This window comes from Monodelphis domestica, chromosome 3 (assembly GCF_027887165.1).
Source record: "Monodelphis domestica isolate mMonDom1 chromosome 3, mMonDom1.pri, whole genome shotgun sequence".
NCBI classification, from domain to species: domain Eukaryota; kingdom Metazoa; phylum Chordata; class Mammalia; order Didelphimorphia; family Didelphidae; genus Monodelphis; species Monodelphis domestica.
In genome coordinates this window covers 418,793,539-418,818,062 of record NC_077229.1, presented here as the reverse complement: position 1 = coordinate 418,818,062, position 24,524 = coordinate 418,793,539, and the positions used below count along the sequence as shown (strand labels likewise).

The 24,524-nt window shown below is 40.7% G+C and overlaps 1 protein-coding gene across 1 annotated transcript in view; it reads left to right on the top strand.

Moving 5' to 3' along the window:
• The first annotated feature begins 1,431 nt into the window (after positions 1 to 1,431).
• The window catches only part of ST8SIA5 (ST8 alpha-N-acetyl-neuraminide alpha-2,8-sialyltransferase 5), a 180,841-nt gene continuing 157,748 nt past the window's right edge, over positions 1,432 to 24,524 (top strand). Inside the window, 1 exon segment of the mRNA XM_056824395.1 lies at positions 1,432 to 1,572. Coding sequence (XP_056680373.1) covers positions 1,442 to 1,572 — 131 coding nt within the window. The 5' untranslated portion in view covers positions 1,432 to 1,441.

Sequence of the window (24,524 nt, the reverse complement as noted above, 5' to 3'; positions counted from 1 at the left end):
TTTGTTTTCACTCTTAGGGGCTCTTGAAGGTAATAAAAACATCTCTCTGATTAGCCTTTTATAGCTTTCTAGAGCTCGAGGAGAGAGAGAGAGAGAGCTCAATGAGAGAGAGAGAGAGAGAGAGAGAGAGAGAGAGAGAGAGAGAGAGAGAGAGAGAGAGAGAGAGAGAGAGAATTTAGCTACTACCAGGACTTTCAGTAGAAGCTAAGAGCTGGTTATTGGGGGCCTTGGGTGAAGGTGAAAAAACGTGGGAATTTGTCTTTGGGAATAGTTTGGAAAGCTAGCCCGGGAGGTCTGCCCACTAGCCAGTTGGCAGGGGGAGCCCGTCCAGTGATATATCAGCCTGCAGGAGCCAAGCACTCTCTCTCTCTCTCTGTGTCTGTCTCTCTCTCTGTCTCTCTTTCTTTCTCTGTCCTTGAAGAGCAGCCCAGTTGACCTTGCTCCTGCTTACTCCTGAGAAATCACCAGGAAAGCCGAGAAAACAGAGAGAGAGAGAGAGAGAGAGAGAGAGAGAGAGAGAGAGAGAGAGAGAGAGAGAGAGAGAGAGAGAGAGAGAGAAAGAGAGAGGTGACTAAACACCCTTCCTGCCGCATGCAAATACAGCCAGGCTGGGAGCTGGGCTCCACGCCTCCCCTCCTCTCAATCGGGCTTTTCATTCCCTGATTCAACCGGCATTTTCTGCTCTTGCCTTCCTCCCCCACTTACAAACACAGCTTTTCATGAACCAGATTGCCGCTGTTCTTCCCCCCTCCTTCTCCCCTCCCCAACCCCTCCTCCCGCTTCTCTTCTCCTCCTCTTTTTCCTGCAGGACGAAATCCAAATCGCCCTGATCACTACCTACTTGTTCGATCATAGCACACCCCGGTCACGTCTCCCGGCGAGCCCTGACTGCCAGCATCACGGAGCAGAAGCAGAGGAGGGCAGAGGACGTTGGGGAGCGGGGAAAGGGGGTGGGAGCCCCAGGCCTTCTCATTGGCTGCTGCCCCCCGCGATGTACAGTCTCTCGGATAGGGGCATCTGGAATCTCGCTATGGAATGGAAATAGGGAGCTTGTCCGGCAAGAGGGGCACAGGGAGGGAGGAGGAAGGCTAGGGGCCGGCCCGGCCCCGACAAACCGCTGCGCCTCTGGCTCCCCTGAGTGGGCGCGGATGATTTTGGATGACACCCACGACCAAGGTGCTTAGAAAGTTTACCCCACCGAGAGCGCGGTGCTTCGCCTGACAGCCCCAGGGAGCGGAGAGGGGAAGGAGGAGGAGGAGCAAGAGGAAGAAGAGGAAGAGGAGAAGGAGGACGGTTGCACCATGGGGCATTGGGTCCTGGGCTGCCTTGGTCTGGGGCTGGAGGCAGGAGCACTTGACCCCTGTCAGTGAAAGCTGGGCCCCCGGGCTCGCGGAACCGAGCCCTTGTCGAACTCAGTCTCCTGCCCCATCTCCGAGCCAGGATGGGCTACGCCGACCCCTCGGCGAACCGGGATCTGCTCGGGAATCGAACTTTGTTTTTCATCTTCATCTGCGCCTTTGCCGTGGTGACCTTGCTGCAACAGATCCTATATGGCCGAAACTACATCAGGAGGTCAGAAAGTGGAACGCGGGACTGAGGCTGGGGCTGGGGGACGGGCCGAGGAGTCAGCTGGAGTTCACCCTGTCCTAGCTGCTCCGGGGACGGGGGTTCATTTCATTGGTTTTTGCAGGATGTATACGGTTCCCCCCATCCTCCTTTTGACAGGGAGACACCGAGCAGCATTAAGTTTCAGTGGCACCCAGATAAATGCTGCTCTCTGAGAAGCCAGGGGTCACTAATGAGCAAGGACTCAGAGGCCATATGTGTGTACTTCGGACTCCCATAATACGGGAGAACGATAAAGATTCATAATCTAACTTCGGCTCCCTAGAGGGAGAGCCTTGAATGCCAACACCAATTTTGAATGATTAGAAATCCTATTTGAATGCTGGGGGTCAGTGACAAGGGTCGAAATTGAGAACTCCGACCTGGGTTTCAGGGTCCTTCCTTCTTTACCTAACTCTAGAGTTACTTCTCAAAGCTCCTTTGGGGGAGGTGAGGGTCAGATTGCCTAAGAAGCTTCTTGTTTAGTGAACTTGACCAATGCTCAGTTTAGGGTGTTTGGGGAAAGGGGTTTTTGTAGGGAAGGGTTTTGGAAGATGGGGAGGAGGGAATGCAATAGTGATTCTGAATTTTTCTTTCCCCCCATCATTGGATTTGATCATATAAAGAAAATTCACAGCTTAATGTGTTCTGGGATAGTAGAAAGAGCACTAGCCCTGGAGTCAGAGGACCTGGGTTCAAATCCTATCTTTGATTTTTGTGACACTCACAAGTCATTTAACTTCCTTGGGCCTCAGTTTCCTTATCTGTAAAATGAGGGGCATGCATCAGATGGGGGGCCAAGGTCCTTTCTAGCCTTAGATCTATGATCCTACCTTTTGATGAATTTTTATTATGAGCCAGGGATGTGGTGAGAAATATGAGCCAGTCTTTCTCACAACAGAGCCTCTTGACATGAACAGAAATATCCCCAGAAAGTATGACTTGGAAAAATATTTGGAAAAATGACCACTTATACACTTAAATATTCTTCTCTCTGCCTCTGCTTCTCTGAGGGTTGGACATAGCTTTTGCTTATTTCTGCCTACTTAAGTCCAGAGCCTGTGCCAGGCCAGTCCCAAATTGAAGTTACTATTAGGGATCAAATTTGTCTGGGTCCAACTCAACCACCTTTTCCAGTGCTGCCATACCTGCTTCCCTCCTCACCTCATCCTACAAGTTTACTCCCCAAATGTGATTTTTCCAGTGTTTTCCTTTGTATTAAATACCCCTCACTCACTTTTCTGATTAGACAGCTGTCCTTCACCCCAGTTGGCCATACATCCCCCCTCCTGCCCACTCCCAACTCCTCTCCCTCATCTCAAGACCTTGCTAGTTGATGTTGCTGCTGGTGGAGGGAGGAGGGCATTTGAAATGCTCCAAAGAGAGCAGCAATTCATCATTTAAAAATAAAAATAGATCTTTCAGCAATGGGGAATCACAGGTACATTGCAAGAGCAGATGAGAACATTTAGAGCTGGAAGAAACTTTAAAGATCAATTCCAACCTTTATTTGCATTTTACAGTCAAGAAAACTGAGACCCAGAGAAATAAAATTACTTTCCAAGTATGTAAGTGGAAAGGCTACTACTAGAAATGCCTGCCCAATGACCCTAGATCTGTGACTAGCCCTCCAGAGGTGACATGACTTTCAAGGGGATTTTCTTCGCCTTGGGAGTCAGCAGCTGATTAGACCTGCATTAGACTAGTGGTTTGGAAGGACAATTCAGCCTAAACCCTGAGAGGTTGTTGGAAGCCTCAGCACAGCTCTTGTGTTACTGCTCCTACTTCTGGCTACATCTTCTCTCTCCTCTCCTCATGAGGACCAGTTCAGCGTTCAGTTTCAAGTCTTCCTCTCATTTTCTTGTCCGAACTGTAGATGTTGATTGTTTATTTTCCTCCCTTTCCCTTATTGCTGCTTGCCTCCTTGTGATCGGTCTTAGATTTTGGGGGAGGACATCCATCAGGAAGGCCTTCAGGATTCAAATCTGCCACATCCCTATCTACTAGTCATGCTATTCTCTTGGAGCTAAAGGATGGGGTTGGGGGGGGGGGAGGAGAGAAGAGGAGAAAAGTCAGCAGCTTCCCCAGCAAGCTTCTGTGTTGTGCTATTGGAGCAGAAGAGGGGAAACAGAAGCAAACCAAACTCGTCAAACTACTTACTATTGCTGGTTTCATGGGGTCAGGATGACCTCATCTTAAAGAGCTAGCTTCCTAGAGCAGGACGTGTGTACCCTTACTGCCTGCCCTGCAAAGACACCTGCCTTAACCTTTTAGATCATTCTTGTCCCCATTCTTGGACCTTGCTACAGTGCCCTAGCACAACTGAAGGAGTCATTTACTGAAAATGGACTATGTACTCAGTTCTGAGCTTTTGGGAGCTACCTTTGTTTATCAGACATTATCCCTGTGGTTAAGGAGCTAATGGTCCTCCCTGGGAGACAAGTCCTACACACATGAAACAATAAAAAACCAATTAAGTATTGTTGGTTAATCTTTTTCAGTCATGTCAGATTCTTCATGATCCCATTTGGAGTTTTCTTGGCAAGGAGATTGGAGTCGCTCGCCATTTTCTTCTCCAGCTCACTTGACAGATAAGGAACCTGAAGCCAACAGGGTTAGGTGACTTGCCTAGGATCACATGGCTAGTAAGTGTCTGAGGCCAGATTTGAACTCGGGAAGATGAACCTTCCTGACTTCACGCCCAACACTTTAACCACTGGGTCACTTAGCTGCCCGTGGTATAGTGTAATATCCATGAAGTGCCTGTTGTGGACAGAGCACTAGGTTAGGTGGGATACAAAGTTTAGATGAGTCCCTAGGCTTCTAATCCAGTGGGGGAGATAAGACTCTGATATACAAGTAATTGTATATATAATATTATGAGATAAATTCATTTGAGAGTTAGAAGTCCAAGTTCTGGAAGAAAGTTAATTAATAACAACCAGGCCAAGCTTTCTGAGAAGTGCCAACTAATGAGGGAAAAGAGAAAGAAGTCACTGGGTGGAATCTTTAGAGTGGGAAGATTTCTTTTTCTTTTTTTTTTTAAACCCTTACCTTCTGTCTTGGAATCAACACTGTGTATTGGCTCCAAGGCAGACCAGTGGTAAGGGCTAGGCAATGGGGGTCAAGTGACTTGCCCAGGGTCACACAGCTGGGAAGTGTCTGAGGCCATATTTGAACCCAGGACCTCCTATCTCTAGGCCTGACTCTCAATCCACTGAGCTACCCAGCTGCCCCCAGGAAGATTTCATGGAGGAGTTTAGACTAGAACTAGACCTTGAAGGATGAGTAAGATTTGACCAGTCATATAAAAGGAAGATTTTTCTAAGTTCTCAGCTATGGGAAATCACATACGGGATAGAAAATGATGGACAGGAAATGAACTTGGGTAGTGTGAACAAAGGGAGAGGCAGAAATAAGTGGGAGATATGTGGGTGAGTGAAATGAGGACTGAATGAGGCAAAGTCCATGTTCTAGAGTGCAGAGGAAGATAACACTAGGAATATTGGGGAGGCTTCAATTGTGGATGGTTTTGAAATCGAGGAAGAGGAATTTGAGCATGGTGTAGTTGCCAGTTGGGAGCCATTTTGGTTTCCTGAGGGGAGAAATGACATGAGGAAATCATTGTTTTAGAAGGATGAGCCTAAGTGTATGCATGTGTGGATTAGAGACAGAGATGCCAGTAGTGGAGGTGGAGTAGAGCGATAATCCCATTTAGGAGCTTCAAATCTTTAGTTCTTATCTGTCCCCTTTGGAAATTCCTAGGGTTAGTGTCACCTCCTCTGATTCATCCATTATCTACATGACTACCGAAGTGATTTTCCTTAGGTATTAGTGTGACCAGGTCACTCTCCTGCTCAGAAAGGTCTGGTGGTTTCCTATTGCCTTTCCCATAAAATATGGACTATTCTCTTTGTCATTTAAAACTAGCTTTCCCAATTTATACATTAGTCCCCGTTATGTACTCTACCATCCAGTCAAACCGGTCGATTTGCTTGCAGATTTTACATTCCATTTCTTGTCTCCATGTCTCTGCCCAGGCACTAAGTCCTCTCTGCTTGGAGATGCATTCCTCCTCACTCCTGCCTCTTAGAATCCCTAGCTTCCTTTAAAGTTCACTTTAAGTGCCATTTCCTACATGATTTTCTGATCCTCTCAGCAGCTAATGACATGTCTCCACTTCCCCCTACCTTAATACCTTGTAGCTAGTTTATTTACCTTATATAGACCTATTTTAAAAAACCATTCTGTTTCTCCTAATAGTTTCATTTTTTGTCTTTGAATTCCCAGTGTTTAGAAAAGTATCTGGCGTATAGTTGGTGCCTGTTGTTTGAATGATTGATTGATTCTTTAAAGAAAATCTTTACCTTCTATCCTAGAATCAATTCTGTGTATTGGTTCCAAGACAGAAGAGTTGTAAGGGCTAGGCAATGGGGGTTAAGTGACTTGTCCAGGGTCACACAGCTAGGAAGTATCCAAGACCAAACTTGGACTTCCCATCTCTGGACCTGGATTTCTATCCACTGAGCCACCCAACTTCCCCACTGGTTTATTCTTTTTTAATCTTGAGCTTATTTGGTGTCATTTTATTAAAAGCTCTCCTTTAAAGTTCCAAGATCTCAGGACCATTAGTTTAAAGTTACCAGTGAAAAGTCAATGAGAAATTTAGACCTGTGGAGAGTGGCAGGTGATAAGCCTAATTCTGCCTGCTTCTAAACTGCCTCTCATTTGTAAAACTAGGGAGCAGCATGTATTCTTTAAAAAAACAACAACCAAAACCCCTTACCTTCTGTCTTAGAATCTATGCTAAGAATTGGTTCTAAGGTAGAAGAGCAATCATAGCTAGGCAATGGGAGTTAAATGACTTGCTCAAGGTTCCATAATTAGGAAGTGTCTGAGGCCAGATTTGAACTCAGGATCTTTGTTTCCAGGCCTGTCTCTCTATCCATTGAGGCACCTAGTTGCCCCTAGCATGTCTTCTTTCAGATATAGTACTCTGAAACCATCATGATTCATGGCTAACTCTCAAGCAAACTCTATTGGCCAAAGGGGGAAGGAGCAAGAGGGTATGAATAGTTAGCCCCATTGCTGGAGAAACTGCTAAAGGCATGTTCTGTCCTACCTGTGGATGAATGGGAACCTCATCACCATCTATACAGAGATAGCACTATAAAAATTTAAATTTAAAATTAGAAAAATTTCATTTACACATAGAAGTGATTTTTGGCAATTTTTTTTGCTATTTTAAAATTTAGATTTTTTCTCCCTCTCTTCCCTTTCCCCCTCCCTGAGGCAATACATAGTCTGGTATAGGTTATACCTGCCCTTTCATGAAATACAAATTTGCAAATTGCTCATGTCATGATAGAAGAAACATATCACATATATAATAGAAATATCTTAATGGACATATGGTGGAAGATACATGTTTGATCTGCACTTAGATGCTAACAGTTCCTTCTTTGGCTGTGGATAGCATTTTCTTCATGAATCCCTTGTGGTTATCTTGGAGATTTGCTTTGTTGACAGTGGGTTAATCCTTCATGGTTGATTATTATATGATATTTCTGTTACTGTGTACATTATTTTCCTGGTTCTGCTCACTTCACTTTGCATCAGTTCATATAATTCTTTTCAGGTTTTTCTGAAATCATTCCTGTTCATTATTCCTTCTGGTGCAATTGAATTCCATTACAACTATATACCACAACTTGTTTATCCGTAATTACAAAGTATATTTATGTACATTCTCCAGCTTGTTCCTTATAATGATGCTAGAAAGAGATAACATAGGGACATTGAGGTGGTTTAGTGGATAAAGATCCAGGCTTGGAGAGAAAGGTTCTGGATTCAAATATGGCCTCAGACACTTCCCAGCTGTGTGACCTTGTGCAAGTCACTTAACTCCTTTTTTACTTCTCTTCTTCTTGGAACCACTACATAGTATTGATTCTAAGGCAGAAAGTAAGAGATTAAAAAAGGAGAGAGATAACATAGATATTATTATCCCCATTTTACACATGGGAAAATTGAAGTTAGGGAAGTAACCTGCTCATAATCTTATAATTACTAAGTGATAGACTTAGTATTTGCCCATGGATTTCCTTGATTCTAAATCCTGGCCCTTTCTACCACATTGCAACTGTAGCTTGGGGCAGCTGGGTGGTACGGCTAGAATGCTAGGAAGATCTGAGTTTAAATCTAGGCTGAGACCCTGAGAGCTGTGAGACCCTAGGCAAGTCATTTAACCTTTGCAGTTTCCTCCTCTGTAAAATAGGAATAATACTCCCAAAGCTGTTGTGAGGACCAAATGAGATAATAATTGTGAGGTGCTTATCCCAGTGTCTAATCTATAGTAAGCATTACATAAATGTTACTTTTATCATTATCTTGATGTAGAGAGACCCATGATAATATTTACAATACTTGCTTATTTCTCTTTGCTAGTCTGAGAGACACCCTCAGCCAAGCAAACTTTCCTCTTTCTGCTCCTCTTTCACCTTTCTCCTTATCAGGCACTTCCACCCTTCTCTGTTCAGTATCCTCATGCTTGTCCATATCCTTTTGGATAGTAAGAAAAGCAATCTGATAATGTCATTCACACCGCCCTTCCCAGGGGCATTATATTTGATGAGATGTGCCTGGAAAAGGCAATCAGTGCTCAGGCTAGAGGAGGGAATTTTTTTAGTGGAGAATTCTCAGCTACTCACCCAAGGTGGGTTCCACTAACTCTGACTGATGAGTTTTTCTCAGTTCCCATTCTTTTTAATGTTTTTGCAGCATTGGACTCCTCTGTCCACCCCCCTTTTCCAGAGTAAGCTTTCTTCCATTTGTTGCTTCTTTTTTTTTTAAACCCTTACCTTCTGTCTTAGAATCAATATTGGTTCAAAGGCAGAGGAGTAGTAAGGGCTAGGTATCTGGAGTTAAGTGACTTGTCCAGGGCTTGTGGAGTTAAGTGACTTGTCTCATAGCTAGGAAAGATCTCTAGTCTTGGGTTTCTATCCAGTAAGCCACCTCATTGCCCCTCTTCCATTTGCTTCTACAACACTGTTTAATTTTTGCTTTAAAGATGCCCTTGGTTCCTTCTCAATATTCTTTGTTGGTTTTTCATCCTTTTCCAGCCCTCCAGATGCGAATCCAAGGTTCTATCTTCTTTTTGTTTCTCTTCACACTTGTTTGATGAGTTCATCAGACCTGTGTGTTCAATAATCATCTCTATATAGTTAATTCTCAAATCTACATCCCCCAGCCTCCCTGTGTTATCTACCTACTTCTCTGAACTCCAGGTCCACAGATTCTATTGGCCATCTCCACTTAGGTGTCCAATTGATCTAGCAAACTCATTCCATTTGAAGATGAACTTATACTAATTAATGGCATAGGGAATAGGTACCAGATTCAAAGTCTGCCTCACACATTTAATATATGTGATCTTGGACAAGTCACTTCATAGTTCAGAGCCTCAGTTTGCTCATCTGTGAAATGGGGGCAGGTCAAACTTGATAGCTTCTAAATTTCCTTTTTACTCTAAATCTATGCACTAATAATCTTCATTCTGAATCTGTTCTTCCTTCCAACTTTCCTATTTTGGTTGTTGACAGCCTGATACCTTTAAATCGACCAGATTCATGACCTCAGAGTCATCTTTGATTCTTCCCTCTTCTAGAATGTTTCCTACCCTCCAGTCTATTCACATTCTCCTGCTTTTCTTCTTTGAGAAAGTCTATTATTTACTGCCTTCTTCCATTTCCTCTTTTCTCAGTTCCCAACTTTTTTCAGTCTGGTTTGAATTCAGCACTCAACTGAAATTGTCTCCATTATATGTTGGCTAGGTGACTCTCACAACTACTAAATCACAGAGGAGGTACTCATCTGCACTGGAAAAGGAGCTCTCTACCAAGGAAATTTCAGATCAAGTCCAAAATGGACTTGTTACATATTGTTGCTTCCTTTCCTTAACCTGAGAGGGGCAGTAAGGTTGCTCAATGGATAGAGCCAAGTCTAGATGGGAGATCCTGGTTTCAAATTTGACTTCAGACACTTCCTGGCTGTGTGACCTTGGGCAAGTCATTTAATTCTGTTTGTCATAGTTTCTTCATCTGCAAAATGAGTTGGAGAAGGAAATGGCTCCAGTAGCTTTACCAAGAAAACCCCAAGTAGGGTCATGAAGAGTCAGATGTGACTGAAAGCAACTGAACATCAACGCTTTGTGCCATCCCACCTTATGATAAAAAGATCAGAAGAGTCTTGCACCCCAACCTCAAGGATCTTTAGGGAGGTTTGTTTTAGAGAGATAAGACAAATATGTGCAATGATTAGGAACAATGCAAAACTGAATTATCCAGAATATGAATGCTGTAACAATAATTCACATTTCTTAAGTTAGCTCTTTAAGTGTTAACAAGGGATTGCCTTCCAAAAACCCTGTGGGGCAGGCAGTATAGGTGATGCTACATCGATTTTATGGATGTGGAAACTGAGGCTCAAAAAGGAGAATAGCTTTACTGGTTCTAGCCAGTAAATATTAGAGCCAGTATTCCAATTGAAGTCTCCTTTCTCTAAGACTTCATTCCAATACCCACTATTGTGTTGACCTGCCTATTAGGTTAAGGGAGAGAGTGGATGGTAGAGGTTATAGTGGTTAGAGAAATTTCTGGAGAAGATAGGTGTTGAAGGGCAAGTGCGATTTGGATACATAGAGGAGAGGAAGATAGGCACCGCAAGTTGGTGGACTGGTATATGCAGAAGATTGAGGAATGGATACAATACATTTGGGGAACTGGGAGGAGAAATGGCAAATTTTAGTTGGGCTGTAGGCAGAAAGGGCTTTCTAGAAGGACTATGGCATAGAACAAGGCACAGAGGTGGGGATGGCATATTTGGGGAGCAATGAGGTTGGCCTGAGAAGAGCAGAGTGTTGGGGAGAAGAGGAGATGAAGATGGATGGGTTGCGTGGGCATGTAGCATCAAAGACCTTTTGAGTTCTGCAGAGGGGTTGGAACTTCATTTGGCGAGCAACAGGGAGCCCCTGGAATTTCTTAAGCACAGAATCACTTGGCAGAATTGATGCCTTGGAATGAATAGAATGCTCAGGCTAGATCCTGGAGGTGGAAAGGCTGGTCACAAAGCTGCTGCAGTAATTCAGGAGTGAGGGAAAGAGGGTTTGGAGTTGCTATTTTTTACTTAATTGCTAGGTGAGAATACTGGAGAGAACACTGGCCCAGGAGAACAGATCTGAATTCCAGTCTTGTATCCGCCACTTAGCTGGCCATGGGACCATGGAAAGCCATTTTACCTCTAGTCCTACTCAGGACCTCCCATCGCTAGGGCTGGCTGCCATTCCAGCGAGTCACCTCGATACACCCCATTTTCTGCACTTGATTTTAGCCAAAAGGCTCAGAAGCGATGCACCCCTTTTTCTATTTAATTTTGACACAACTGGACTAGACTATCTCTAAGGTCCTTTGTAGTTGCAATATGCAGTGCTCTATTCTAACAAAACAACCAGTGCATTTGAAATTGTTTGAGGCTGGGGCAGTATAGAGCACCAGGCCTGGAGTAGGGAAGATCTGGGTTCAAATCTGACCTCCTCTGTCTAGCTGTATAACTCAATATAAACCCCAGTTGCCTAGCCCTTACCATTCTTCTGCCTTGGATACTAGTAGACAAGAAGGGAAGGGTTTAAAATTGTTATTTTTGTTTGAGGCCAGTGCTTGGCTTCCTCTCTCTGGGAGGAATCACAAATGTCTTAAGAAGCTGAAACAGAAAAATAATCACACAGTAAATAAGAAATTATGTCTTCTTCATCAATAGGTGCCTTTAGGATTGGAGCATATGCAAAGTGCTACAGGAGCATAAAACCTACACATGCCCTTACCTGGTTCAGCTGGCCTTGGGTCATCACAATTAGCTCTATTACAGCTGTGTGCCACAGGCAGAGATAGTATAGAAGAAGTAGCCTGGTCTTTGAGCCAAAAGTCCAGCATTTGAATCCATCTTCCGATACTCTCTGAGTCTCGCTTCCTTCATCTGTAAAATGGGAATGACAGTACTTATGCCATAAAGTTGTTATAAACTTAATCTTTTACAGACTTTAAGGAACTTCTCTCACTATAGTCCTATGATGTAGATAATGTGCTATTTATCCCCATTTATTTTTCATAAACGAGGAGTCTAAAGCGTAGTGATATCAATCATACTCAAGGTCACACCTAAGCCAGCCGCTGGATTTATCATGCTTCCTCCCACATCTTCTCCAATGCCAACATCATCAAAGAGCTCAAATCCTTTACAAAGTCCTTGTTTTTCCCTTTAGGATCAGGATGGACTAAGTGATTCTCAAACTTTTTGGTCTCAGGGTTCCTTTATATGCTTAAGAATTATTGAGGCTGCCTCCCTGCCAGAGTTTATGTAGGTTATGTATGTCAATCAATATTAACTGCATCAGAAATGAAAAAAATCATAGTATTATTATAAAAATGATTCCAACTGAATAAAGAAGAAAGAAGAAGAAGGATCTTTTGAAAGGGTCTTAGAAAACTCACGAGTCCTCAGACCACACTTCTGGGAGAGAACTTTCTTGTCCCTCCTCTATAATTACATATGATTATTATAATCTGTTCTTTTTCCTTTTCTCTCCCTGCCAGTCATCTACACATGCATATGAAATAAACATTCAGAAGCAAAACCACATTGGTTTACTAGTACTTAAATGAAAAGAATGGAAAATGGAGAAATGAAGGAGGAAGAAGACTGATACCCTTGTCTTAGACTCCTGGCTGTTACATTGAACGATTATTTGGAAGAGACCTCAAAGGCTGCTTTGTCTAACTCATACTTGACTGATGAGCCCTTTGCAGCATCCCCAACAAGTAGTTATCCCATTCTTCTGGAAAAACAAGGAAGAACTTACCACCTTCCTGGGCAATGCATTCCACTTTTGTACAATATTTTCCCTTCCTCACACTGTCTCTCTGAATCCCTTAAAAAGAATTGTTAATCATATTTTTTATTTTACATTGCTTAAATTTCTCCTACTATTCCTCTTCCTTCTCTTTCCCAGAGAGCCATTTTTCATAAAACAAAGATTTTGGGGGGAGAAAAAAGAATAAGAGAAAAATAAAACAAGAAAAACAGATCAATGCATTGAATTTGAAAATATAGCTAACGTTCTCTATCCATGGACTTCCACATCAGCAAGGGAAGTGTCTTCTTGTATCTCTTTTTTAGGGTCACGTGTGTTCATTATAATGCTGCAATATTCATTTTCAATTGTTTTGTGGTTGTTCTATTTCCATTGTTGTAGTCATTGTGTATAATGCTTTCTTGGTTCTACTTATTTTATTTTATATCAGCTTATGTAAGTCTTCCTATGCTTCTTTGTATTCATCATATTTGTCATTTCTTATAGCACAGTAATATTTCATAATATTCATGCATCAAAATTTGATGAGCCATGAACTCAGTTGACAGACATCTACTTTTTTCCAGGTCTTTGCTTCCACAAAAAAAAAATATATATACTTCTGGATCTGGTTGTTGGGCTAAGCAGACCCAGATCAGGTCTAATCCCTTTTCCAAATTAACAGTCATTTGAATACTTGAAGCCACTCTTTTTATGTCTTTCCAACATCTTTTGTTCTCTAGGTTAAACATCACCATTTCCTTCAACTAAAACTTACATGGTTCCTTCTCTAATCCTCTCACTTTCTCAGTTACTTTCTTCTGGATGCACTCCAGCTTGATTAAGTCTTTTCTAAATCTGTGGTTCTCAGAATTGAATGAAGTACTCCAGCTGTGTCCTGATAAAAGCAGAATGCAGTGGAACTGTTCATTTCCTCCTTCTGGACTCTGTCACCACAACCCAGAACGGCATGAGCTGTTGGGGTTGTCACACCGCTGACTCTATTTCACAAAGATTGTCCGTTAGTCATTCTGCCCCTTCCTGGGGTCAGTGTGAAGTGGAATTTTTACATGCTAATATAGAACTTTACAATCATCTGTGTTAATTTTGTCTTCCTTGATTCAGTCCATCAAGATCTTTTCATATGTGAACTCTGACTTCCTATGTGGTAGCAGTCTTGTGCCAGCTGAAAATCTGACAATCAAGCCAGTTCACTGTTCATTCATCTCATTCTTTTTTTTTTAAACCATTTTCTTCTGTCTTGGAGTCAATACTGTGTATTGGTTCCAAGGCAGAAGTGTGGTAAGGGCTAGGCAATGGGGGTCAAGTGACTTGCCCAGGGTCACACAGCTAGGGAGTATCTGAGGTCAAATTTGAACCCAGGACTTCCTATCTTTAGGCCTGGCTCTCAGTTCACTGAGCTACCCAGCTGCCCCCTCATCTTAGTCTTGATAAAAATGATGACCAGCATGGGACCAGTGACATATGTCTAAGTCACTCTACTAGAAACTTTCTTCAAATTTGACAGGCTCCCATTAGTGACTACTTTTTGGATTTGGTTACTTAACCAGTTCCAAATCCACCAAACTGTGCGATCTCAAGCTTGTATCTCTTCACTTTAACCCCAGCATGGCAGAAGAGATTCGGTCAATTGCTTTTCAGTAAGTATCTTAACCCTATAACCATGTTGCCTTTTACTGACCTTCATTTTATAAGTGATGACAAATAATTTATTTAATTTTGTTGTTATTCAGTCTTGTCTGACTCTTCATGATCCCAATTGGGGTTATCTTGATGCTGGCGTGGTTTGCCATTTCCTTCTCCAGCTCATTTTACAGATGAAGAAACTGAGGCAAACACAAAGTTAAGTGACTTGCCTAGAGTCACACAGCTAGTAAGTGTCTGAGGCTGGATTTGAACTCATGAAGATGAGTTTTCTTGACTTCAGGACCAGAGTTCTGTCTACTATGCCATTTAGCTGTCCCAATGTAATTTGTTCTTAAAAAATTTTTATTTTTTTTTCAGTTACATGTAGAAACAACTTTTGACAATTGTTTTCTGGTATTTTTGGATTCAGATATTCTTCTTCCTCCCTTCTCCCCACTCCCCAAGGCAGTAAATAATTTGATATAGGCTATACCAATATATATTTTCATATTGCTCATGCTGTGACAGAAAACATATCACACATACAATACAAAAAACTAATGAAGGAAATAAAGTGGAAGATTTGACTTCCAAAAGTTCCTTCTTTGGCTGTGGACAGCATTTCATCCTGGCTCCCTTGTGTATATCTTGGGAACTTATTTTGTTGATAACAGGTTAGTCCTTTACAGTTGATCATTGTAAAATATTTCTGTTACTGCTACACTGTTCTCCTGGCTCCACTCACTTCACTTTGTATCAGTTCACATAAGTCTTTCCAGGTTTTCCTAAACTCATCATTTCTTATGGCACAATAGTATTCCATTGCAACCATATGAACAACAAATTGTTTATTCATCCCCCAAGTTTGTTTCCAATTCTTTGCCACTACAAAAAGAGCTTCTAAAATACTTTTGTACAGGCAGGTCCTTTCCTCTTATCTCTGATCTCTTTGGGATATAGACCTAGTAGTTATATTACTGAGTCAGTGTTTTGTGCCTCTTAGAGCATGGTTCCATATTGCTCTCCTGGTTGTATCAGTTCAGTTTCACCAACAGTGTATTGGTGTCCCAATTTTCCCATCTTCCTTCCAACATTTGTCATTTTCATTTTTGGCCATGTTAGCCAATCTGAGAGGTGTGAGGTGGTACCTCAGAGTTGTTTTAATTTGCTCTTCTCTAATCAATAGTGATTTAGAACATTTTTATATGACTATAAATAGCTTTGATTTCTCTGTCTGAAAACTGTCTGTTCATATCCTTTGAACATTTTTCAATTGTGTAAAATCAAATAGTTTTTTTGGGGTGGGTATTATATATTTTATTATGTATTACTATTATTATGTTATTTGAGAATCATCATATTTTTAAATTTAAATCATTTTTTCAATTAGTAAAAATTTTTTCTTTCTTCAATGAACCTTCCCCCACTGAAAAAAAGGGAAAAAAAATAAATCCCTTGTGACAAATAAAGATGGTCAAGCAAAACAAATTCTTCTCAGTGGGTCATGTCCAAAAACATGTCTCAATCTTCACCTTTAGTCCATCATTTCTCTCTCAGGAATTGAGTAGCGTGCTCATCTCAGGCACTCTGGAATCTTGGCTATATGAAGTCTCTCAGAGTTGTTTCCTTTTACCCTGTTGTAGAAATTGTTCTCCCAATTCCGGTTACTTCTTTCTACATCAGTTCATACAAGATGTCCCAGGTTTCTTGGAAATTTCCCCTTTTATCACTTTTTTTTATGGCAGAATAGTATTCCATTTCATTCATTATTTGTTCAGCAATCAAATCATGCTAATTTATAGTGTCATGGTAAATGACAATCACTTGTAGTCTTGAAAACAAATCAGCAACATTTTTTATTGAGGAACACAATTTTTTTAAGAAAGAAATTTCCCTGATCAGAACTTGAAGAAGATTTAAATAAATTTTTAGAAAAGTGAGTAGTTTCTATGTTCATTTCCCTGACATATACATCAACCTTCGTTTGCTCTGGTTGGATAAATTGCTCATTATTTAGCCTGCAAGATGACTATCTGCTTATCGAGATAGCAGTGAGGACCAGGGTCGAGTAATGTACACACCAGTACCAAGAGATATGTGTGACTCCTTTTGGCGTCCAATGGAGACCACTTTCTAAGATGGCATTTACTCATGTTAAAAAAAGAAAGAAGAAACGGTCTTCCTTTCTTGTTGCATTCACCATAGTCACAAACAATAAACATGGTGGCGTGATGGATAGAGGACCTAGCCAGAGGCAGGAAAACCAGAGTCAGCTCCGGGTCTCAGATACTTACTAGCGGTGCAACCTTGAACAAGTCACAATCTCTGTTTGCCTCAGTTTCTTCATCTGTAAAGTAAGGATTATAATTAATTGCACATTCTTCCTGGGTGGTTGTGAGGATCAAATGAGATAACTGGAAGTATTCAGCACAGTACCTGGCATGTAGTATGCTGTATATAAATGTTGTCATTTAAAAAAGTTCTGTCTGATTCTTCATAACCCCATTGAGGGTTTTCTTGACAAAGATACTACATGGTTTGCTATTTCCCTCTGTGGCTCACTTGACAGATGAAAAAACTGAGGCAAATAGAATTAAGTGACTTGTCAAGCCAGTGTCTTGAAGCCAGATTTGAACTGAGGAAGATGAATCTTCCTGACTCCAGGAATAGCACTCTATCTACTGAATTGCCTAGATGTCCTTATATAAATGTTATAAATTATTTTTCATTTATTTATTTGTTTGTTTGTTTTTATAACCCTTACCTTCTATCTTAGAGTCAATACTGTGTATTGGTTCTAAGGCAGAAAGCAGTAAGGGATAGGCAATGGGGGTCAAGTGGTTAAGCCTAGGGTCATAGAGCTAGGAAGTGTCTGAGTCCAGATTTGAACCCAGGACCTCTGATCCCTGGGTCTGGTTCTTAGTGAGTGCACCCAGCTGCCCCCACTGATATCAATTATTAAACAGGTCATGTTCAGTTCAACTCAACAAGTATTTATTAAGCTTACTGTATGCCAGATACCATTATATGGTATGCAAAAACAAAGCAGTTCTTAAGGATTTAATATTCTCCTGAGGGATGCAATCCTATACAAAAATATGTGCAAAATGGGACAGCTAAGTGACTTAGTGGACAGGGCACCAGGACTGGAGATGGGAGGACCTGAGTTCCAATAATGGTCTCAGACATTTCCTAGCTGTGTGACCCTGGGTAAGTCACTTAACCCCATTTGCCTGTCCCTCATGGCTCTTCTGCCTTGGAACTATATTTAGTATTTATTTTAAGACAGAAGGTAGGGATTTAAAAATGCATACATATATAATATACATATACACATATGCAAAATAACATTTGGAGGAAGAGAGTTTTAACAACTAGGGATATTTTGAAGGACCTCAAAAATCAAGTGTTGGGAAGGAAGCATTAAGTAAATGAGGGAAACCAAGGGATGATGGTGAAGAGCCAGAGTATCCCAGGTATGGGGAAACCACCTGTAGAAAGTCATGGAGCTGAGAAATGGATTGTGCTGTAGGGAAATAAGTAGGAGGTCAGTTTAACTGGGAGGGAGAAGGTGAGTCACAGGAAATAAGATGGCAAGGTAGGTGGGAGCCACGTTGTGGAGGGAGGCCATTTTAATAGCATGATTTATTTTCTCTTTATCTTACTTATTTAGTATTGATTTGGGCTTTTCTTCTAGGAAGTCAATGGGACAGATAGATGATTTGGAAACGACTCTCAAATAAATAGTCATTTATTTTTCTGTTAAGATACAATTTGTCTGTCTTTTTTTCCCTACTACTTGTCTCATCCTATGCTTCTCAGGGCTTCCAGAGGTATTTAGTGTTTGGCAGGCATGACCTCTGTATAGTCCTCCTGGGCCATATTTCTCAACATATTTTTTACTATTTTCTCCATGTCCATTTTTACACCAAAGTCACTAAAAATCAAATTATAAATTGAATTAATTCAGAATATTTGTTGAATTCTTCATAGAATTTTTCTTTTTCCTAAAGTTCTACAACATATTATATTATGCATATAATATGTTGTAGAACTATATATATATACTGAGATTATTTTTATGGTAGTCTTTTTGCATCTGCTTATCATGAGGAAGATGATCAAATGCTCTACCAAGTTATTCTCATCAGTGCTTTTGGGTGCATAATAACTCTTTGTGACCCCTTTTGGGCTTTTCTTGGTAAAGATACTGGAGTGGTTTGCCATTTCCTTCTCTAGCTCATTTTTTTTTCCCTTCAGATGAAGAAACTGAAGTAATTAGGATTAAGCAATTTGCTCCAGATCATACAGCTAGTAAATATCTGAAGCTAGATTTGAATTCAGATCTTCACCACTTCAGGCTGGGTGCTCCATCCACTGTGCCACAAAATTGTCCCTACACAATGAAACCAGTTCTTTTATTTGACTCTTCAAGGAGAGCTCATTAGCCATACTTCTGTTTATCTGCAATGTCTTTATAACTTGTGGTTTCACTTATAGTTCTCTTATAGTGAAAATGTCAATATTTATGATTCATTTCCTCAGAGGGTTTTAACCTTTTGGGTCCTAGATTCCTTTGGCAATCTGGTAAAGGCTATTGAACCCTTTTTGGAATAATGCTTTTAAATTCATCAATAAAATACCTAGGATTGCAAATGAAACCAATTATACTGAAAAACAATGTTTAAAAAAAGTTTATGGACTGAAGATTAAGAGCCTCTGTTTAATAGTAGGTTGATTTATGGTTCTTGAAAAAGGCCTTTTCTTTCTTTTTAAAAATAATTTATTTATTTGTTTGTTTATAATATTTTTCCATGGTTACATGATTCATGATTTTTCTCACCCCTCTTCCCTCCTCTCTCCCACAGCTGACAAGCAGTTCCACTGGGTTACACATGTATCATTCATATTTGCAATAGAATGATCATTTAACATCAATACCCTAATCATGTCCCCATCAAACCATGTGATTGATTTTATGTTTTTCTTCTGCATTTCTTCTCCCACAGTTCTTTCTCTGGATGAGGAGAGCGTTCTTTCTCATAAGTTCCTCTGTTCCCTTCTCTGCCTCCTGGCTACTGTCATGACAGAAGACCTTGGAGCTACATAGAATGAAAGGCTATTTTTAAATTATAATTTGATATAATATTGATTGATAGAATATTTATGACTTAATAATTATTTGATCCTTACAACAACCATGCATGGGAAGTATGTGCCATTATCCCCATTTTACAATGAGGCAGAGTTTAAATGACTTGACCTCTATATAACAGCTAGCTGCCTAAGGATTGTGGATCCTTCTGCTTTGACTTGCAGCTTACCTCTTCCATATATGTTGTTGATCCCATTAGTATATGAGCTTCTCGAGTAAAGGGACTGTCTTTTCTACTGGTATGTTGAGGCTAAGTACAGTGCTTCGCATATAATAAGTTCTTAATAAAGGCTTCATTTATTCACTCATTTTTCTTTGTTTCATGGGTTGGCATGGCCAAAGAAGACATTATTTGGTGGCCATCCAATTGGTAAGGAGCCTCTCCGTACTTCACTTGGCTAGACTTGGGAGGGTAGACACAATCAATCACTGAAATGCTACTTAAAACCTTTCCAGAATAGTGGAACCTGGAACTTGTATCCATCAGAATAGCCTGGATGAACCCAGAATTATCTCCAGGATACAATGTGGCCCTGGAGGACCATCTTTGTGATGGTTGGAAAGGACAACAGAAACCAAGTCAGTTAGGTGATTGTTTTCTCCCCACCATTCATCATACTCATCCTGTCCACCCTGAGCAGCAGTGGTCCTCTCCCTTCTTTATCTCTCTTCTTGACCTCAACAGAGCTGAATAACTTCTTTTGGTTGTTCTTATTCATTGCCAGACTCAGCTTGCTCTAGGCTTTAGTGTTTTTGCTACTAATCTTAGAGGACCATACAACTATTTTGTATTCATTCATTCATTCATTCATTCATTCATTCTGAGTTACATATTTTGTATCTCTCCTTTAAGAATCTGAATTGGATAGTGAATTCACTTTAGGTCTACATTGGTCTCTTTAGCCAATTCCTCTCCTCTTTATCAGAATAATTTTTTCTTATGTTGGCAGAATCTCATTTCTTCTCATCCTCCCACTTAGGATCTCCTTATTATAAGTCAAATGCGCTCCCTATCCTCTCAACCTTGAAGAAAGTCTAATATTGTCCTCATTGTTGCCAAGAGGTTTTTACTTATCACTTTGGATATATAGGAATGGATTGGGCAGGGCAGCCTGGGAAGAGATCCATTGAGTTCATTTGTCAAGGCTTACAAGTAAGTCTTTGCAATGACCTGTTTCCTTCCATGGTTTTAGATGACGCTTCTCTTTCCCTAGCTGCTCTCTCTCTCTCCTTCTCCGTTCCCCCTAATATCCAGTGCTTCCCAAGAGAATTTTTATAAGGTATATTTTTTCTTTTCTATCCCCTGGACCTCAAAGTCTTGTCTTTGCTCAAGTTTTTCAATTTTCTTTGGGTCCTTATCTCCTGTTGTCCCTTGTCTCTTCAGACTCAGGCAAGAATACACTCAGAGCTCTGAGCAGCAGTTCTTTCCAAAGTCACTCTCAAGATAATAGAATGATTTTTGAGCTGGGAAACATTTATCCCAATCCCCTTCTTTTGGTAGAGTTGAGGAAATTGGGGCCCAAGGAGCCAGGACTTTAAACTCTGATTTCCTGAATCTCAGCCCTAGATCGTTATTTAGAGAAGGACTTTAGCTCCTTGTAGGGGGTCTAGATTATATGTATATTTATTTATTTTTAAATTTTATTTAATTAGATGATTTAGAATATTTTTCCATGGTTACAAGACTCATGTTTTTTCCCTCCCCTTTCCCTACTCCCTTCCTGTGTCTGATGCACAATTTCACTGGGTTTAACATGTCATTGATCAAGCCTATTTCCATATCATTAATATTTGTACTACGGTGATCTTTTAGAGTCTACTTTCTAGGGGGTCTAGATTATAGTCCTTATTACTTCATACCTTCTAAGATCTCTGTTTTCATCTTTGTGGATTCTCCCTTCTGATGTAAATCATGACCTTCTATGTCTTAGTAGACTTTGTGAATAATTGTGATTAAAAAAAATAGTGCCCTGGTAGCCAGCCTCTAGTTGATGGAGCCTTTCAGAACTTGAGTAGACTGGTTCTTGGACAACAGATGAATAGCAGCCTCTGAGTCCACAAATAGAATGTCTAGGTTGGCAGGACTTCCCAGAGGTTGTATTCCTATGGTATAGATCAGAAAACTCGGGATCATCTGCGTGCCATGATGAGGAGAACTTTAGAGAAGGAATGGAAAGTAGTAAAAGTCTCTCATCCACTTAAAATGTGAATTGAGCCCTCCTTCCTTTTCTTTTCCTTCCCTTGGCATGTTCCCATTCTGCTTAGGTCTCAGAATCTTTCATTTTGTATTGAGTAGAGTATATCCTGACCTGTGCTAGTTACCAAACTCATCCCTGTATAAATTAAACCATCTCCATCTTCTCCTTTCCATAAACTCAATGAGAGAAAAAAGCACACAGATTTTTTTCTGTATTAAAAAAATAATAATTGTGAGTCAGATAGTGAGTCAGGAGCAAGAACTGGCAAGGAACACTCAGAACCCGGTAATTACTTCCATAAACCACCACTGAGAGTCTTTCACAGCTGCTGTGGCATTTCCTCTTTCATTTGGGTGTGAAAAGCTGAAGCTGAGAGAGAGGGGAGGGTGGGGGTGAGAAGGGTAGGCGAGAGGAAGAGACTAGACCCCCAATTCCAAGTTTAGAGCAAGTCACTGGAGGTAGGGTTTGAGAGGCTCAAAAGTATGCCACCAGTTGGGAGGAAGAGAAGCCTCATGCTAGATTAACCTGCCTTCTTCCATTGTTTTTACACCAAATCTCTATTGACCTTGGGCAGGCCATAAGTAGTGTGAGCTTGATGCCTGCCCAGAGGATGATCAGATCTCTAAGGAGTACGAAGTTTGGACTCCTTATTATTCTAATAATTATAATTTATATTACATAATATATTATTTTAATAATTATTCTAATACATTTAAAGTATTTTTTAAAACCTTTACCTTCTGTCTTGGAATCAATACTGCATATTGGTTCTAAGGCAAAAGAGTAGTAAGGGTAAGGATTAGGCAATGGGGGTTAAATGACTTGCCCAGGGTCACATAGCTGGGAAGCATCTGAGGCTAGATTTGATTCCAACCAAAATTCTCTTTGCCTCATCCCTGGCAACTGGTCATCAAATCTTTCAGTGAAAACCTGTGGCATTGGGACATCCACCACCTCCTGAGTGTCCTGTCCAATAGCTGAGCATCAAGTGGCCTCTGTCTTTTTACCATTATACACTATCTAGAGAGGAAACACTTTTGCCACTGACATAATATACTGGATTTCAGTGAGTCATTTCATAAAGTCTTCATTGCCATTCTTTTGGGAAGACTGTGGAAAGATAGGGGCTAGATGATAACAGAGTTAGATTTAGAATTGTCTGAACAGCTGGACCCAAAGGGAGGAGGTACTTGTGTCAGCCTAGAGGGAGGTCTTTATTTGCAGTTCTTTTTTCAGGGACTAGAATGGAGGCATAGAGGGAATAGACAATTAGCTAATTCATTGGATGATAGAATCCAGGTCCAAAAAATCTTTAGTGGGTTAGAAAATATGTCAAATATGATCCGTCACATCTAATAGCAATAAATGTAAAGTTTTGTATTTAGGCTCAAAAAAACCAAGGGCACAAGTACAGGTCACTGGAAATGTAGTTAGCAGTTAAAATGAAAAATCTGGGGACTTTAGTAGAACTAAAGTTCAAAATGATTCAACAAAGTGATAAGGCTACCAAAAAAGGTCTAATGTGATTTTAATAACATGAGGACTAATATGAGAACTTCCTCAATAACTACATGATTTTTATTTCTATAGGGAACTCTTTCTACCAAGGAAGATTACAGTCTTCGAATGATTTCGAGATAGCAGTTTAGAAGGATTATACTAATTGGAGCTTCCTATCTCCAAGTCTAGCATTTTACCTACTTATTATACCTCCTCTACAGTGTGATCTCAGATTATTTTACTAAAAGCTAAGGGTCCAGAATCTCAAGAAGATAGCAATTGGTCAGGTCACACCTGCAATATTTTGTTCACATCAGAAGAATTTGAATAAATTGGAAGATAGTTGAGAATAGTGAGGTGGACTCTAAATCATGCCACACAAAATTTGGGCAAAGGAACTGGGATTATTTAACCTAGAGAAGAGAAGACTTAGCAAGGGCATTCTTACTGCTATCAAATATCTGAAGAATTATCTTGGGAAAGAGGGATCAGATGTTGGATTATTCTGTAACGTTAGGGGTAATAAACATTTTAAAAAATGTCTCCATGTGCCAGACTTTACACTAGGAATTTTTAGAAATATTTTCTCATTTAGTTCTCACAACAACTCTCAGGGGTAAGTGCTATTATGATCTTCATCTTACAGTTCAGGAAACTGAGGCATGCCGAGGTTACATGTCCTGCCCAAGGCTACTTAGCCACTAAGTGAGACTGATTTTCAACTCTTGTCTTCCTAACTCCAGAGCCAAAGCTCTGTCACCATGACCTAGCAGCTGCCCCAAAGTAGGAAGCAGGAACAATGGTTTCATTTTATAGAGCCTCAGATTTCATTTCCATAGAAGGATTTCCTTTAACAATCAGCACTGTCCAAAAGCTCAGTCCAAAAGAGGCCGCCTCTACTCCATAAATGGTTGAAATTAGGTCCAGTGTTACGCATCAGTATAGATGCCAACCTGAGAGTTCTTCAGTTAAGGCTTTGAGCTTCATAAAAACACAAACATACATTGGGAAAGCTGTTCTCATGTGCTGAGTGCTAGAAGAGTGCCTGATAGACAGGGAGGGTCATCAGGAGGAAGGAAAGGATACAGAATAGGATGGAAGGCAAGGAATTCCAATGACAAATTTCTGGAAAAGCTCGATGCTTTTATGAGAGCTGTCACAGGCTCAGATCAAATAAAGTGAGCACATATCAAGAAGCTAGGTGGCACAGTAGATCTAGTGTCAGGTCTGGCATCAGGAAGACTCATTTTCCTGAGTTTGAATCTGACGTACTGGTTGTGTGACATAGGGTAAGTCATTTAATTCTGTTTGCCTCAGTTTCCTCCTCTGTAAAATGATCTGGAGAAGGAAATGGCAAACCACTCCAATATCTTTGCCTAGAAAACCCCAAATGGAGTCATAAGGAGTCAGACACGACTGAAAATGATGGAACAACAACAACATTTAGACATTTAAAGTGAACCATTGAATCAGGAGATATAGTTGCAATGTCTATGACCCAGAGCAGAAAGTAGGA